We start from the raw sequence: 18,812 nt of genomic DNA on the forward strand, positions 1-18,812 counted from the left end.
ACATGTAGTCTTTCTTGTCTTTGTGTATTCTCTAACAGCCTTTAACTGAACAATTGCACAATAAACGGTCAAACTCTTGACATGAAAAATGATCATTTAAATCCACAAACAACATATGTGTAATTCGGGGCATATAAAGACTGGGACCAGAAAATAATTACTCTTTCTCTTCTTCTGCTTTTTCTTCTGCTTTTATGTAACACATGGATCACAATCCTAATATGAGTGACAGTTAATGTATCCGTTTTTATGTAGATTTATCATTTACATGTTTTGACATTACATTTAATATTAATATTGTTTTATAATGGCTGTCACCCAAAATATGACGAAACAGGGGTTATAGCAAGTACATAAAACGAAATAATTGCAATACACTATTGAAATAGAAATAGAAAGCCTTTATTGTCATTATACACAGTACAATGAAATTCAAAGAGCAGCTCCTTAAAAGTGCACACATAGTTAGCACAATATAAAAGACTATACTGTACAGTGGAGGCTTCTCCAGTGAGGAGAGGGAGGAAGATCCTCCTTAACATTGTTGAGAATAAAAAATGTAGATTACAGACTACTGTAATGAATTAATGCCCTTAAATATGACCAGAAAATAATTACTTTCTCTCCATTGAAGCCCATTGATATTTTACGATCTCATAGGTCCCATGGGGACCACCGGAAGGGGCGGGACTTACAAGCTCTATTACGGATTAGGCAACGTGGTCCTTGAAGGTCCTAGCTTTGCGTTCCCCTTTGATGGCGAAATTTCGAGCACACAAAGAAAAATAATAATTGCAGGATTATATTTTCAATTTCCGGGGTTGACTATGCCTACAGAATAAAAAAAAACATTGTTGTTTACCAACCACCACCGCCACCTTCATACCAATTATTACTTTTACTTGTTTGTATTGCTTTATACAATATTATCCACACACGATCACCATGGATTATTCCCAATTCCACAACCATCTCAAGTTCATCATGTTTTTGTAGTTTATGTTGTAGTTTAAACAATTATCAGGCGAACATTTTGTAATGCAAGGAAATACATTACAAAAGAGATTTGCTTCATCATATCTGACATGTTATTACAATAAGTTCACTGAGCCTCTATAATTAATTAATAATAATGATGAATAATTATCTCCAGGAAAATAAATGTTAACGTTCCCACCTCACATTATACCACAGCACCATTATATGGCAACAATAAAAATATGGGAACAAGCCGTCATCCCATCCTGCTTGAAATCTGCCATAATCATCCCGATCCCTAAAAAGTCACCCACAACCAGCCTCAATGACTTCCGCCCCGTAGCACTCACTCCAGTCATCACCAAGTGCTTTGAGAAACTGGTTTTGAGACACATCAAAGCCTGTCTCCCGCCCACCCTGGACCCGCACCAGTTTGCATACCGGACTAACAGATCCAGCGAAGACGCAATAGCCATCGCTCTCCACTCAGCGCTGAGTCACCTGGAGCAACAGGGGAGCTACGTCAGGATGCTCTTCATTGACTTCAGCTCAGCTTTTAACATAATACCGGACATTCTGATCCCCAAGTTAGTCAACCTGGGGCTCCCACCACCCACCTGCTCCTGGATTAAAGACTTTCTGGTCAACCGACCCCAGCAGGTGAAACTGGGTCCTCACCTCTCCTCCTCCTGCACTCTCAGCACTGGCTCTCCCCAGGGCTGTGTGCTGAGCCCACTACTCTACTCCCTATACACATCCGACTACAGTCCAGCCCACCCAGAGAACATCATTGTCAAATTTGCTGATGACACAATGGTGGTGGGGCTGATAACAGGGGGAAACAAGGCGGCCTACAGAGATGAGGTCCTGAAACTTGGTGAGTGGTGTGCATCAAACAACTTGGCACTGAACATCCCCAAGACCAAGGAACTCAGCCTGGACCACAGCGCTGGTCAAGAAGGCCCAGCAGCGGCTACACTTCCTGAGGGTGCTCAGGAAGGAGCAACTAAACACACAGCTTCTGCCGTTCCACCATCGAGAGCCTGCTGACCTACGCTGTGTCAGTGTGGCACTCCAGCTGCACGGAGGCCGACAGGAAGAGACTGCAGAGGGTGGCAAACATGGCACAAAAAAATCATTGGCTGCCCTCTGCCTTCCTTAAGCACCATCTACAACTCCCGCTGTCTCAGCAGGGCCAGAAACATCCTGAAAGACGCCCAGACGCCAACCCACCCTGGCTCCCATCTCTTCAACCTGTTGCCCTCTGGCAGGCGCTTCAGGTATATATATATTTATATTTTTTATTCTCAACAATGTTAAGGAGGATCTTCCTCCCTCTCCTCACTGGAGAAGCCGCCACATGGGCCTTTAGTCCTCCAAAATCCCCTTCTCTGTAACCACACGTGTCCCTCCGGAGGGAATCACGTCACCCACGAAGAGGTCTCTCCCCCTCATGGATACGTCTCACACCACGAGAACCGGGAGAGCCCTGAGAGAGCCTTGATGCAGGCTGTTTAAGCCATGCTTCTCCACCGGCTCCTCAGTGGTGGTGGCTCGTTCGCGAACGAATCAGTTTGAACGAACGACTCTTTAAAACGAACGAACCGACCTGATTTGCCGCTCTCGTTCGTCGTCGTTGAGAACGAGGAAGGAGCCGAGTCTGACCAACTCAGTGACTGAGAATCATGATTCACCGCTACCGGAAATGCAAACGAATGAAAGACTCTTCTTGGCGAACTGACCTACGCAAACTGATTCTTTCAAACAAATCATGAAATCCACCACTACTCCTCAGGTGCTCCGCAGTCCGCATCTCACTGATTGGCACCAATGCTCTCTCTGCCGCCATCTGGTGGAAATGTGTGGTAGACTGCCTCTACCACCTGCCCCCTGGGCGGCTTCCAGGGGCGCTGTGCCGGAGTTGGGTTTCCACACAACACACACACAGACAGACAGACAGACAGACACACACACACACACAATCATGAATACACACACACACACACACACACACACACACACACACACACACACACACACACACACACACACACACACACACACACACAGACAGACAGACAGACAGACAGACAGACAGACAGACACACACACACACACACACATCGTTCATGGATCTGAAAACACATCAGGTCTGTGCCGGTGAAAAGCAGCAGTGTCTCTCTGTGGTTCATCTCTCAGCCCTCTCTGTGTTCAGCTGGGCTGCTGAGGGTCAGATTAGAGGGGGCCGCTTGGGATCCATCTATTCTCTGCTGTAGTTGTGTTGCGCGAGTGTTGCTGAGGGAGGTAGCCTATTTGATTGATTCGCTGAATTGTCCAATCGTGCGCCAATGAAAAGCCGTCTCTGCTTGATAGACAGCAAAAAGTTTGGGAGCTTACGTTGACTTCAACTTGGCCGGCGCCCCTGACCTGAAGAAGGGCTTTATTTCGAATGACCAATAACTAGCCTAGCCCAAATCATTGACGTTCAGACGCATTTAAACGGTTGCTGGCAGTTGCAAGTACCTACGGTCTATCACATAATTAAACGATGATAAACGCTATGTATTTTTGTTGATTTATTTCGTATGTATAATAGTTTATTCAAAGTTGGCAGATATATTCGAGTGAATATCTCACGGAGGGGCCAGAGCCGTTTATAGAGATATACTCTACATACTCTATATACGGCTCTGGGAGGGGCGGCGCCCTAGCCGCCCTCTATTGACCAGCCGCCACTGCAAACGATGTGACGCAGTTAGTATGTTCTGTCTCGCTTCTCAACACTTCTCTGTGATTTTGGTGAACACCTAAATCTCTTTATTCCCTCCCTTCCTTGCTTTTGTGCTTCTTTATTTCCATACTACACGGACAGCACACGTTTCATCACGGAGAAGATAAGGTACCGTTTCCTGAATTTAGTTCCTGAAATTGACTTTACATGGGAGGCTCCCGAAATGCATTGTGGGTCCGTCCGTCAAATCGGCTCCGTCGCTTGTGTCCAAAAGTTGAGAAAAGTTTAACTTTTCAGGCAGCGACGGATCCATCACCCAATCAGATCGTGTTATACGCACGTTATACGCAGATCGTGTTGTACCCCATGCGTCGGACACACGCTCTTCCGTCAACGGACGTGTACAGCGGGCAAGAGGCGTGAGAGGCTGCGAGCGCACATCTCAGGCTCGCCGGATGGCTCAGCAAGGACCTTTTATAAATGCAGTATTGTCAGCCTGCAGTAATCAGCCCGAAGGCCCCGAAACGTTAACGGCCCACCGGGAATTCTCCCGACTCTCCCGATTACCACTCTGGCACTGGAGTGTGTAGCTCTAGACAGAGAGCGTGATAGAGTGTGTGTATGTCAGACAGGAGGAGGATAGGAAGTCTTCACAGTCAGAGGTCTTGTCTGCGCAGTCTTCGTCAGTCAGAATCCACAGAAACAAAATGTAGTTGTGTTTGTGTCCAGGTCTCCAGTCTACTATGGATGAGGAGAGAGAGGAGCGGGGTCCTCTCATCTCTGAAACCACTCTGTCTGGCCGCCAGAGCAGAGCTAAGGGGTAAGAAGAGGATCTCTCAATGTCTATGACTGTCGTCCATCTCAGAGCTCAGCAGTGATATCATGACTCCATCATTAGTCTGAGTGAAAGCGCTGTGTGTGTTGTGTTGAAGCCCAGAGCAGCAGGAGAGAGCAGACTCCCCTGGACCCAGCTGTGTCTCCATGAAGAGTGACCGCTCTATGGATCATCCTTTTAACTTTAAAGATGGAAATCAGTCTATTGAGAAGAGGTAATGATTTGTCAGAGATTATAAAACCACAGAATATCTCAGACATCCATGGTATTCTGGTTAATCCTGGTTCTTGTTTTTCTAGAAGAGTCCAGCAGGAGAGAGCAGACTCCCCTGGACACAGCTGTGTCTCCATGAAGAGTGACCACTCTATTGGTCATGGTCCTGACTTCAGTAAAGATAGACGCCCCTCCAGAGAGGAGAGGTAGGAGTTTTAAACAGGCAAACAAGTAGACCAGTTGCTTGTTGCAGACTAATATTTACAAGTCAGGAAATATTTATGCCACTTTTCCACCGACAGTACCAGCTCGACTCTCCTCGACTCGCCTCGACTTGGCCCGCCTTTTTTTGCGTTTCCATTGGCAAAAAAAGTATGTGGTACCTGGTACCGGGTACCTTTTTTAGTACCACCTCTGTCGAGGTTCCAAGCAAGCGGAGTAGGTACTTTTGTGTGATGTAAACAGGCTGCTGGCAACTGATTGGCCAGCGGCTGTAAACGAGAATAATCACTCAAAGTTAAGTTGTGTCCGGCTTGGCTGGAGACACGGATCAGCATTTCGCCGTGTGTGTTGCTCCTTTCCTGGGGCTAGGCTGTGCGTGGTTGTGTGTGTCTGGCGTGGTTGTGTGTGTCTGGCGTGGTTGTGTGTGTCCGGCGTGGCTGGAGTCCATGGACCCGCGAGGGGGACACGGATCAGCGTTTCGCTGTTTAGTTTTAGTGTCGTTCCTTTCTCAGGGCTTGAGTTTCGCCTCCATCAACGTTACCGTATGACAACAATAGACGCGCACGCGCAGCCATTGCACTTTTTATTTTATTTTATTTCCCATCATAACCTTTCCCGGGAATCAGGAAATAGTCTTGATCAGATTCAGATTTCCCGGGAATCCCATCTCCCGGGATTAAAACCTAATGACAACCCGTCCACATTGGAGAGGTTATTTTCTACAACCCGCCCACGTTGAAGAGGTACTTTTTTAGATGGAAATGCGACGTGCCCGGAACCAAACCGAGTCGTGCCAAGTTAAGTCATGGCGAGTCGAGCTGGTACTGTCGGTGGAAAAGCGGCATTAGTTAAAAAGATCCTGTGTGTGTGTGTGTGTGTGTGTGTGTGTGTCGTCCATCTCAGAGCTCAGCAGTGATATCATGACTCCATCATTAGTCTGAGTAAAAGCTCTGTGTGTGTGTTGAAGCCCAGAGCAGCAGGAGAGAGCAGACTCCCCTGGACCCAGCTGTGTCTCCATGAAGAGTGACCGCTCTATGGATCATCCTTTTAACTTTAAAGATGGAAATCAGTCTATTGAGAAGAGGTAATGATTTGTCAGAGATTATAAAACCACAGAATATCTCAGACATCCATGGTATTCTGGTTAATCCTGGTTCTTGTTTTTCTAGAAGAGTCCAGCAGGAGAGAGCAGACTCCCTTGGACACAGCTGTGTCTCCATGAAGAGTGACCACTCTATTGGTCATGGTCCTGACTTCAGTAAAGATAGACGCCCCTCCAGAGAGGAGAGGTAGGAGTTTTAAACAGGCAAACAAGTAGACCAGTTACTTGTTGCAGACTAATATTTACAAGTCAGGAAATATTTATGCCGCTTTTCCACCGACAGTACCAGCTCGACTCGCCTCGACTCGCCTCGACTTGGCCCGCCTTTTTTGCGTTTCAATTGGCAAAAAAAGTACGTGGTACGTGGTACCTGGTACCGAGGTTCCAAGCAAGCGGAGTAGGTACTTTTGTGTGATGTAAACAGGCTGCTGGCAACTGATTGGCCAGCGGCTGTAAACGAGAATAATCACTCAAAGTTAAGTTGTGTCCGGCGTGGCTGGAGACACGGATCAGCATTTCGCCATGTGTGTTGCTCCTTTCCTGGGGCTAGGCTGTGCGTGGTTGTGTGTGTCCGGCGTGGTTGTGTGTGTCTGGCGTGGTTGTGTGTGTCTGGCGTGGCTGGAGTCCACGGACCCGCGAGGGGGACACGGATCAGCGTTTTGCTGTTTCGTTTTAGCGTCGTTCCTTTCCCAGGGCTCGAGTTTCGCCTCCATCAACGTTACCGTATGACAACAATAGACGCGCACGCGCAGCCATTGCACTTTTTATTTTATTTTATTTCCCATCATAACCTTTCCCGGGAATCAGGAAATAGTCTTGATCAGATTCAGATTTCCCGGGAATCCCATCTCCCGGGATTAAAACCTAATGACAACCCGTCCACATTGGAGAGGTTATTTTCTACAACCCGCCCACGTTGAAGAGGTACTTTTTTAGATGGAAACGCGACGTGCCTGGAACCAAACCGAGTCGTGCCGAGTTAAGTCATGGCGAGTCGAGCTGGTACTGTCGGTGGAAAAGCGGCATTAGTTAAAAACATCCTGTGTGTGTGTGTGTGTGTGTGTGTGTGTGTGTCGTCCATCTCAGAGCTCAGCAGTGATATCATGACTCCATCATTAGTCTGAGTAAAAGCTCTGTGTGTGTTGTATTGAAGCCCAGAGCAGCAGGAGACAGCAGACTCCCCTGGACCCAGCTGTGTCTCCATGAAGAGTGACCGCTCTATGGATCATCCTTTTAACTTTAAAGATGGAAATCAGTCTATTGAGAAGAGGTAATGATTTGTCAGAGATTATAAAACTACAGAATATCTCAGACATCCATGGTATTCTGGTTAATCCTGGTTCTTGTTTTTCTAGAAGAGTCCAGCATGAGAGAACAGACTCCCCTGGACACAGCTGTGTCTCCATGAAGAGTGACCACTCTATTGGTCATGGTCCTGACTTCAGTAAAGATAGACGCCCCTCCAGAGAGGAGAGGTAGGAGTTTTAAACAGGCAAACAAGTAGACCAGTTGCTTGTTTCAGACTAATATTAAGTTAAAATATTTAGTTAAAAAGATCCATTGTGTGTGTGTGTGTGTGTGTGTTCTCCACAGGCGACCCCAGGAGAGGTCAAAGGTTACCAGTGCTCAGTCTGTACAGCAGAATCAAGCAGAGCTGATCAAGGTGTGTAAATGAAACAAGACATTTGACTTCAGCTCTACACAGGGGTGCTGTAAGGGGGGGTGCTCAGTATAGTCTTATACATCTATATTTTACCTCTCTCTCTTTATTGCATGGTTCAGTCTTGCGTAGATCCAGTTTTCAGCACAGAGTCTTCCACTCGGTGCGCTTACAAGCAGAACAGACAGAGTACAGACTGTCAGTAGTTTGACACGTCGTCGTTGAGGTAGAAGTCGGGGTATCAGAAACAGAAAGCTGAGAGGGAGGAAAAGGGCCAACAGTTGGTCATCCAGTTTATCCAAAGAAAGGTTTTTATTTATTCACACATTTTATTTATGTGTTAATGGTGCCCATTAACACAGAGCTACCTAGTGAATCATAGAATCTTATATCAAGGCAAGGCAAGGCAACTTTATTTATATAGCACTTTTCATACACAAGGCAGACTCAAAGTGCTTCACGTATAAACATTGTCATACAATAAAAGAAAATAATAGATAAGGCCTGTAGCATATAAACATTATAAAGCAACTGTGCCATATTTCTAACTGCATTTGAAATAGCCATTGAGACACAAAAATGGATACTATAGGACAGTGATCATGATTTGCCTCAATATCATAATAACAACAATGGGTAAGCTTGTAAGCTTGCCCAGGCCCTGCAAGTCAGGATGTAGGCCATGAATCTGAATGAATAGTAGGTAATAGGTAATAGGTAGTGGCCATCTCCAAAATGCACCAGAATACAGGAAATCAAATCTACCAAATGATTTTTTTTCTATTACTGCGCCCCACCAACAATTTTTATCACCAGCCGCCACTGATTTTGACCAATATATAAAATGCCACTGAATTTCAATGAATTCTTCAAAACTTATTTTGAGGAAAGCTTTTTTACCAGAAACAACAGTAAAGAGAGATGCTACTCATCTACCTTTGACATTCATACATCAATGGTCAATGACAGCAGTCTATTGGTAAAATAAATAATGTATTGGGTAATTAGCACTAGGCTACACTAGAGCTACCAGTCTATCAATCTATGGGTGGTCAAATGGGTTTTCTAGGCTGGTGGGAGGGCTAGGTTGGAGGCCCAATATATTCTTTCATAGGGCCCACAATCTCTAGCGGTACCCCTGGCTCTACATGGGCAATAAAAGCATCTCTTGTGGTGCTAATAGTCTCCAGGCTTCCCTTTTTAGACCAGCGAGACGGTAATCTTGGACAGATGCTTATATCCTCAGTTGTTTCAGAGTAAAGTTCTCCTTGATGTTTGTTCTGTTCCAGATGGCTGAGGAGAATGCACATGCCTTTTTGGACAAGGAGCTGAAGAAGCTCTGGAGGGATCTCTTCTCAGATTACCCACAATGCTCAGAGAGTCAGAGGCAGGAGGAGGATGGTAAGAATGAGGAGCAGAGGAGGTGTGCCATAGAGGGAGTGGTGGACATCATAAAGCTCTGCCTGATGGAGATGAACCAGGAGGAACTGGCCAACTCACTGTGGAGTGGTAAGAGACTCTTATTGACTCTCCCTTGATTTGGATTTTTATTTTGAAAAGATAAGAAACTGTTATTTTTAAAACACTGATGAAATACGTTTATTTTAAAGAGCAGTAGAGGACTCTTATTTTGTTAGTAGATCAAGGTAGTTAATTTCCAAACGTCTATCTTTTGCATGTGGAGATATATTCCCTCTCGGAGGTTAAATGGTTTCATCCAGATATGTATGGTTATTGTGGGGGTATCAGGTAAAATTGTTTGATCCAGATATATAGGGTTATTGTGGGATTATCAGGTTAAATGGTTTGATCCAGATATATAGGGTTATTGTGGGGGTATCAAGTTAAAGAATGTTAAACCTTAAACTGCAGATCAACATTAGAATAACTCAGAAGAGATGGACCAGTATCTTGTTGTATCAGGTTAGCAAGTCACTGATACCACTGATACTCAACAACGATAGCACTACTAACAAAGTTATAAGATCTAGATGAAGTAGAATTTATAATACTTCTTTCTTTACACCAGTCATATTGCTTGGAAATATGTATAGCATGTGTCTTCTGGTTTGTGATTTAGGAGCTGTTTCCGTCCAGTGCCAGCATAAACTCAAGTCTCATCTGAAGAAGAAGTTCCAGTGTGTGTCTGAGGGAGTAGCTAGAGCAGGACAGCAAACGCGTCTGAATGACTTCTACACAGAGATCTTTATCACAAAGAGAGGCAGTGGAGAGGTCAACATGGAACATGAGGTCAAACAGCTTGAAAAGGCTTACAGGAAGCCAGCCAATGATGAAACACCAATCAGATGTGAAGACATCTTTAAACCCTTACCTGGACAAGATAAACCAATCAGAACAATAATGACAACTGGAGTGGCTGGCATTGGTAAAACCGTCTTAACACACAAGTTCACTCTGGACTGGGCTGAAGGCAAAACCAACCATGACATAGACTTCACATTCCTCCTCACTTTCAGAGAGCTGAATTTACTGAATGGGAAAGAGTTTAGCTTAGTGGAACTTCTTCATCAGTTTTCTGTTGAAATCAAAGAATCAGGAAGCTACAGATATGACCATGACCAAGTAGTCTTCATCTTGGATGGTCTGGATGAGTGTCGACTTCCTCTGGACTTCCAGAACAACCGGATCTGGACTGATATCAAAGAGCCGACCTCAGTGGACGTGCTGCTGACAAACATCATCAGGGGATTTCTGCTTCCCTATGCTCACATCTGGATAACCACACGCCCTGCGGCAGCCAATCAGATCCCTGCTGAGTGTGTTGACATGGTGACAGAGGTGAGAGGGTTCAACGACTCACAGAAGGAGGAGTACTTCAGGAAGAGATTCAGAGAGGGGACACTGGCCAGCACAATCATCTCTCACATCAAGAAATCACGAAGCCTCCACATCATGTGTCACATCCCAGTCTTCTGTTGGATCACTGCTACAGTTCTGGAGGACTTCTTCATAACCCAGAGAGGAGAAGAGATGCCCAAGACCGTGACTCAGATGTACAGCCACTTCCTGAGGGTTCAGTCCATACAGGGGGACAGGAAGTATCATGGGAGAGCTGAAACTGATCCACACTGGAGTTCGGAGAGCAGGGAGATCATTGTTTCTCTGGGGAAACTGGCTTTTAACCAGCTGGAGAAAGGCCAGCTGATCTTCTACGAGGCAGACTTGGCAGAGTGTGGCATCGATATCAGAGCAGCCTCAGTGTACTCAGGAGTGTTCACCCAGATCTTTACAGAGGAGTGTGGGCTGTACCAGGACAGGGTGTTCTGCTTTGTCCATCTGAGCATCCAGGAGTTTCTGGCTGCCCTTTATGTCTTTCTGTCCTACATCAACACTGGTGTCAACCTGCTCTCAGGAGAACAGCCAACCTCCAGGGAAGATGAATGCCTCCTCCTCTACCAGAGTGCTGTGGACAAGGCCTTACAGAGTGAGAACGGACACCTGGACTTGTTCCTCCGCTTCCTCCTGGGCCTCTCTCTAGAGATCAATCAGATGCTCCTACAAGGTCTGCTGGGACCAAGAGGAAGTACATTACTCTGCAATTTAACTAAAAAAGTTATGCCAGGACAGACAGGAAAGAGGTCACAGATCAATACCCAAATAGTTCATTACATCAAGGAGAAGATAGGTGGAGATCTCTCTCAAGAGAGAAGCATCAATCTGTTCCACTGTCTGAATGAGCTGAACGACCGTTCTCTAGTGGAGGAGATCCAACTGTACCTGACATCAGGAAGTATCTCCACAGAATCTCTCTCCTCTGCTCAGTGGTCAGCTCTGGTCTTCATCTTACTGACATCAGAAGAGCAGTTGGATGTGTTTTACCTGAAGAAATACTCTGCTTCTGAGGAGGGTCTTCTGGGGCTGCTGCCAGTGATCAAAGCCTCCAAAACATCTCTGTAGGTTCACTTATAACATGTATTACAATACGCACAACACTATACATAATACTAGAATATAAAAGTTAGAATACAAAATGTATCTGTAGCCATGTTTTATGATACACACAATATACATACTTCTATAAAGTAGAAGTAAGTAATATGATACAGTTTTCAGAACTACAAAACAACTGTTATAGTATTATTTGTTAAACTATCCGAAAAGTCTAATAAAACATTTAATCGCGGTTCCTAACATGTTCTGTTTATTTTGTGTGAAGGCTGAATGGCTGTAAGATGTCAGAGAGATGCTGTGAAGCTCTGGCCTCAGTTCTCAGCTCCATCTCCTCTAGTCTGAGAGAGCTGGACCTGAGTACCAATAAACTGAAGGATTCAGGAGTGAAGCTGCTCTCTGCTGGACTGAGGAGTCCACACTGTGCACTGGAAACTCTCAGGTCAGTTTTACTCAATGTGCAAACAGTTAAATTACAAGGTTCCGTGTCAGAAGACATTTAGAACAACTTCTGCCCCCTGGTTGGAGAATTCCTTCTAAAGTATGCCTAACTATATCAGCTAATAATTCAGTACCTTTGATGACCACATTTGTTAGAGTGGTTCCATTGCACATATTGTTGACACCTTGTTGTTTACGTGGGATGTGAAAATTAAAAGTTGAAAAGTAATCCCAAAGTTGCTATTGCAACTTTTCAATTATAAACACAAAATATAATAATAGTGCCTTCCCACAATCCCCTGTTAACGGGATAGTGATAGTTAAACAAATGAAGTCACAGTATTTGCATCCATCAAAGGTTATAATTTAAGTCTAAATAAAAATGTGTATAATTTTATAAAAAGTGTATAATTTTCATAGAAACAACTCAACAATTTATATTTTTGGTTGCCAGGACTGTATAAGGTCTTGTTATGTTATCATTTTTTACATATCTTCTAAATAGAGAGCAACATAATTGAATATGTATGTACAGAACATAAAACGATTAAATATACATATTTAATTGTTTTATGTTCTGTATTTCTACATATTCAATCATTTTAAATTCTGTATTTCTACGTATTCAATCATTTTATGTTCTGTATTACTACATATTCAATCGTTTTATGTTCTATATTTCTACATTTTCAATTGTTTTATGTTCTATATTTCTACATTTTCAATTGTTTTATGTTCTGTATTTCTACACATTCATCCTTTTATGTTCTGTATTACAGATACAGAATATATATGCTGAACATAAAACGATTGAATATGTAGAAATACAGAACATAAAACGATTGAATATGTAGGAATACAGAGCAACATAAAATGATTGAATATGGAGGGATGCAGAACCCCAGAGAGGTTTCATAGTCATCCTTGATTTTGAAACACAGTAAAAGTGTCTGAAGATGGGAAGGGCAAGTGCCCTTAGTGTTTTAGGTTTTTGTTAATGTGCTTAAGCAATATATGAAAATATATCGATGGGATTTAAAATTCAAAATAAAAGATAAATTAAGGAATTAATAGTCTTAAAGAAGACTATTGGGACTGATAGAGATAAAGAAATGTAGGGAGGGAAACCATTTTAATTGCATTTACACGCCCAATCAGTCAGTGGAGCATTCAGCGAGTTGGAGGCCCAACTTTGCTCCGCAGCCCTCTGCTTCGTTAGGTCTGACTCTGTTCACACAGAGTTCAGGATCCCTACAAGGCCTTCAGGCGGCTGCTGAAGGAAGTTTGAATGTCCACGGTCATCTCCTTGAGCTCACTTCCCTGATCCCTGATAGCAGCGAGGAGAGCCGAGGGTCTAGCATCACCGGACGTACTCCCCTCCAGTGTCGGCCCGATGACGGCCCTGTGCTGTTCGTTAGCTACACCATGTTTCTCCTGTAAGCTAGTTGGATCTTTTAAGCACTTTTAATCTCAATTCCTAACATGTTCTGTTTATTCTGTGTGAAGGCTGCATTTCTGTGATCTGTCAGAGGAATGCGGTGAAGTGCTGGCCTCAGTTCTCAGCTCCAACTCTAGTCTGAGAGAGCTGGACCTGAGTTCCAATAAACTGCAGGATTCAGGAGTGAAGCTGCTCTCTGCTGGACTGGGGAGTCCACACTGTGCACTGGAAACTCTCAGGTCAGTTTTACTCAATGTGCAAACAGTTACACCGCAATGCTCTACATTATAAGACTTTTAAAACAACCACTGCCCCCTGGTTTGAGAATTACTCCCAAATGACATCAAACTATATCATCCACTAACTCAGTACCTTTGATGACCACGTTTATTAGAGTGGTACCATTGGACATATTATACCTTCTTGTTTGTGTGGGATGCGAAAATGAAAAGTTGAAAAGTAATCCCAAAAATCTCGTGCCCCATACACCACACGACCTCGAGAGTTGCCTTTATTTGCACACACCACCCGAAACACAAACCATGTCGCCCACACCCACGACTCCCTTGGTGGCGGTGCCGCTTCCCCCGAGCCTCCCAGGATCCTTTGCGGCACACGGACACGGTGACCACGGCCGTGATCACCACAATCTAATTTTCATGGGAATTTGTTTTTTTTGTTTTTTTGCTACTACTGTATAAGGTCTTTGTTATGTTATTATATTTTACATATACTTTTTATGTATATTTTATCTTCAGAATTTTTATTTAAGACATGGAAATACAGAACAATATGTAGAAATACAGAGTAGAGTAATTGAATATGTAGAAATACAGAACAAAATACAACATGTTTTACAATATACACAACACAATATACATACTACTAAAAGTCATATTATGATACCGTTTTCATAAATATAGAACTGTTATTAGTATTGTTGTTAGTATCAACATTTTACAGCTAATTTCATTAATAAACAGGTTCAGATGTTATTATCCCTTGTGCCAAAATCCAAGGAAATCACATATTCAGAAGCCCCTGCCCAAACCAACCTTATAAGCACGCTGGCCACTAAGCTACCAACCAATGGTGAAAAACACAAGACAAATGGCCCAACTAACAGCAGTATGCAGTATATAAATAATATATGCAGTATATATATAACTAACATTTGAAGATCAAATGTATAATAATTTGTAAAACCTTCAGAAATGTTAAAGAAAACATATAATCACGGTTCCTAACATGTTCTGTTTATTTGCTGTGAAGGCTGATTGCCTGTCATCTGTCAGAGGAATGCTGTGAAGCTCTGGCCTCAGTTCTCAGCTCCAACTCTAGTCTGAGAGAGCTGGACCTGAGTACCAATAAACTGAAAGATTCAGGAGTGAAGCTGCTCTCTGCTGGACTGGGGAGTCCACACTGTGCACTGGAAACTCTCAGGTCAGTTTTACTCAATGTGCAAACCTTTACAGCACAAGGATCTATATTAGAGTACAAAACAAACTACAATAAAGACATTAAATGTACAGATTTACAGCCATAAAAGAAACAACACACACCCATAAATAATACATTTTTACAAGAATAACTCAACATATTTATATTGTTGTTGCCATGACAGTATAAGTCGTATGTTATATTAGTACAGTTTACTATTTTTTATTATTCTTATTCTTCTCATTCACATGTAGTCAGGCTTTTTAAGCTTATTATTAGCATTTAAATATAAAAACTTCTCTTTCAATTCTGGAAAATGTTAAAGACATAAACACAGTAACATGTTCTGTTTATTTCGTGTGTGAAGGTTGAATGTCTGTCATCTGTCAGAGAGATGCTGTGAAGCTCTGGCCTCAGTTCTCAGCTCCAACTCCTCTAGTCTGAAAGAGCTGGACCTGAGTAACAATGATCTGCAGGATTCAGGAGTGAAGCTGCTCTCTGCTGGACTGGGGAGTCCACACTGTGCACTGGAAACCCTCAGGTCAGGGTTAGGGCTCAATGTGTCTTTGGGTTTGTTTAATATGTAGTGAAAAGCCAGGAATAGGTGGGCTGTCTAAAAGAACAGACGACACGTGTCTAAGATCCCCGACAGATTCAGCATCATTATTCATTTGTAGGCTGGGGTCACCGTGTCAGTGGACCACAAATGGGAGGATGAGAGGCCAGAGGAGGAGCAGAACTTTAGAGGAAGAGGATTTCAGGAAGATTTAAAAACGTTGTTAGTTTGAAGGGGAGTTGTTTATTTTTGCTGTCTTGTTAACCGCTGGTCTGTTATGAGTTAGCAGGACATTCTAGCTAACAGAACGCTGGCCAGTTGATGTTAGGGTTAGGGGTTGCTGTCTGTATGTTATGGATGTTATATGTTATATGTTATGTAACTCTGAGGACTTGTCATTAGTGTGGACATGGTGATGAGGCTCTAGCCGGGCTGTGATCTGAATATAATCATAAAGCTATAGTATGAACTATTCTCATCCAGGTAGAATAAATAAGTGTGTGTGTGTGTGTGTGTGTGTGTGTGTGTGTGTGTGTGTGTGTGTGTGTGTGTGTGTGTGTGTGTGTGTGTGTGTGTGTGTGTGTGTGTGTGTGTGTGTGTGTGTGTGTGTGTGTGTGTAGGTTATCTGGCTGCCTGGTCACACAGGAAGGCTGTGCTTCTCTGGCCTCAGCTCTGAGCTCCAACCCCTCCCATCTGAGAGAGCTGGACCTGAGCTACAATCACCCAGGAGACTCAGGAGCTACGCTGCTCTCTGCTGGACTGGAGGATCCACGCTGGAGACTGGACACTCTCAGGTAGAGAGAGGACAGCTCCCCACTCAGGGACAAAGTCTCCTACAAGGATTCATCCTGCTGCTAGATTATGTGGTTTGAAAAGGCAGCTGTAACTTCTGTTGTGTAGAAAGTGATACAGCAGATGATGAAGGGGAATGTTTCAACATGCGGCTTCCACTTTGTTTCCCCCCCAGTGTGGAGCACGGTGGAGTGTGGAGGCTGAAACCAGCTCTGAAGAAGTGTAAGTGTCTGTTTGATTCATCACAACACACACTAACTATTGAGATGGAAAGTCCATCCACACAGCATCATGTTACGTGTGTATTAATCCTACTTGTATCAAATCAAATAGGTTTTATGATTGTTATTTATTTATTATGATGAATATTGGTAATATTGATATTATTATTGGACATGATCATATCATAATAATAATAATGATAATAACATTAGTAATAATATAATAATAATATAGTAATTATGTGTTTATTGTATGTTCTATTAGAAAAACTAGTGTTATTATTGTTATGATAATTATTATGATTTTCATATATTATTGTTATGATGATTATTTTTATTTGTAATATTGTTATAATTAGGTCTATAAATAATATTTCAATAACAATTATTACTATAATGGTTGTGATTATATAATGATTATTGTTGAGTGCTGCATGCAGCCCATTCTCTGACACTTCAACTACTTCAGACTTCGTAACTTGGTCAATTTTTAACCGTTAACCTTCATTCAAACGTTTAACAAATCTACACACTTGTCGTCGCGGAGCCTTAACAAGGTTAATATTAAACCTACCATTTTCTGCAGGAAATGCATTTTCTAGTTTCATTTATTACTATCATTAGAACATTAGACAATAATAATAATTGACCGCCAGAGTCGGGAAGGCCCATGCAAGTGAATGGCGCATTCTACAGCATTGAGAAGAGCTGTGTAATAATTAATAATCGTGGTTTAGTAGCCTAAACATGTCTTTCTCCCGTCAGATGCCTGTGAACTCACACTGGACCCAAACACAGCCCACAAACAACTCTCTCTGTCTGAGGACAACAGAAAGGTGACGCGGGTTGAAGAGGACCAGTCGTATCCTGATCACCCAGAGAGATTTGAGCGCTGGCACCAGGTGTTGTGTAGAAAGGGTCTGACTGGCCGCTGTTACTGGGAGGTAGAGTGGGAAGGAGAGGTTTATATAGGAGTGGCATACAGAGGAATCGCAAAGAGAGGAGCGGGTCATGACAGCTGTCTTGGATGGAACAACAAGTCCTTGGTTCTTATTTGTAATGAAGGTAATTACTGTGTCCAGTACAACAATAGTCTCACAATCATACTTCTCCCTCGCTCTAACAGAGTAGGAGTGTATCTGGACCGGCCTGCTGGTACTCTGTCCTTCTACAGAGTGTCCCCAGGTGTAGGAGGATCCTCAGACACACTGACACACCTCCACACCTTCCATTCCACCTTCGCCCAGGAGGACCTCCTCCCGGGGTTTAGGTTATTTAAGCCTGGTGCCTCAGTGTCTCTGGGAGTGTCCATTGTAGTTACACACACACAAACAGACCCATAGAAACACACACAAACACACATGTTCACAGTCATAAACACACCCAAACTAACAAACACATACAGTATGAACATAAACATTAACACACACATCGTTCATGAATGCACACACACACACACACACTCCCCCAATCAGCACACGTCTATGCTGTAACAGGCACGTTTATTAAACACAAACGATACGACGGGTTGGGTATCTCCCACCGGGAAAGAAGAACAAACAAAAGTCTGGGCTCCGTGAGCCATGGCAGATTCTCCGGCGGTCTCCGGGGTCGTGCCGGTCGCCTCCGAGACAAGTGGGTTGCAGTGCCGATTCTAGACCGGTTTTAATGGGGGGGCCGAGGACAAGCGCTGTTGCAGTTGCTGTTGTTGGGGGGGGGGGGGGGGGGGGGGGGGTGGATCACGGACGAGCGCTATTGCGGGCGCGATTGTTGACGGGGGGTGGGGTTGGCTCGTTTGGGGGGGCCACAGGGGGGGCCGGACTCAGAGTTACGGGGGCACTGGCCCCTAGAACCGCCACTGGTGGGTTGGTCTCCGGCTCCCTCTATCTGCTGTCCCGGTCTCTGAATGTTCTCGTGTGTTCAGATGATTCTTCCCGTTTGTTCAGTTGAAATCCTCCAAGTCTTCTGGAGACGTTTCCTCCAACACAACAGTGGAGTCTCCATTCACCCCTTTATCAGTGTGGAGGGAGGATATTACCGCACACACAACAGTGGAGTCTCCATTCACCCCTTCATCAGTGTGGAGGGAGGATATTACCTCACACACAACTCCATTCACCCCTTCATGAATTCTTCCACACTCTTCCAGAACAAAGAAAGGACTGAGGCCTCCTCAGTGCTGCCCCTGCTGGCCGGACTTCCACACTGCAGTCATGTCCAGTAGATAGATGATAGCCCAGAGCAGCGGGCCGCGCCCTCATTCTCACCGATCCA

At 44.0% G+C, this 18,812-nt stretch overlaps 1 protein-coding gene across 1 annotated transcript; it reads left to right on the forward strand.

The window, feature by feature from the left end:
• The first annotated feature begins 3,612 nt into the window (after positions 1 to 3,612).
• On the forward strand, positions 3,613 to 17,997 carry LOC311366959 (NACHT, LRR and PYD domains-containing protein 3-like). The gene is made up of 18 exons (XM_084485747.1): positions 3,613 to 3,877; positions 4,439 to 4,529; positions 4,642 to 4,758; positions 4,844 to 4,963; positions 5,947 to 6,063; positions 6,149 to 6,268; positions 7,235 to 7,351; positions 7,437 to 7,556; positions 7,675 to 7,744; positions 9,031 to 9,250; positions 9,822 to 11,655; positions 11,919 to 12,092; positions 13,598 to 13,768; positions 14,802 to 14,972; positions 15,337 to 15,510; positions 16,146 to 16,319; positions 16,493 to 16,539; positions 17,304 to 17,997. The coding sequence occupies exons 2-18, from the start codon at positions 4,453 to 4,455 to the stop codon at positions 17,879 to 17,881; spliced, it is 4,401 nt and encodes a 1,466-aa protein (XP_084341873.1). The 5' UTR covers positions 3,613 to 3,877; positions 4,439 to 4,452; the 3' UTR covers positions 17,882 to 17,997.
• Positions 17,998 to 18,812: the final 815 nt, after the last annotated feature.

The sequence above is a fragment of the Micromesistius poutassou genome (assembly GCF_964030765.1).
Source record: "Micromesistius poutassou genome assembly, chromosome: 21".
Classification (NCBI taxonomy): domain Eukaryota; kingdom Metazoa; phylum Chordata; class Actinopteri; order Gadiformes; family Gadidae; genus Micromesistius; species Micromesistius poutassou.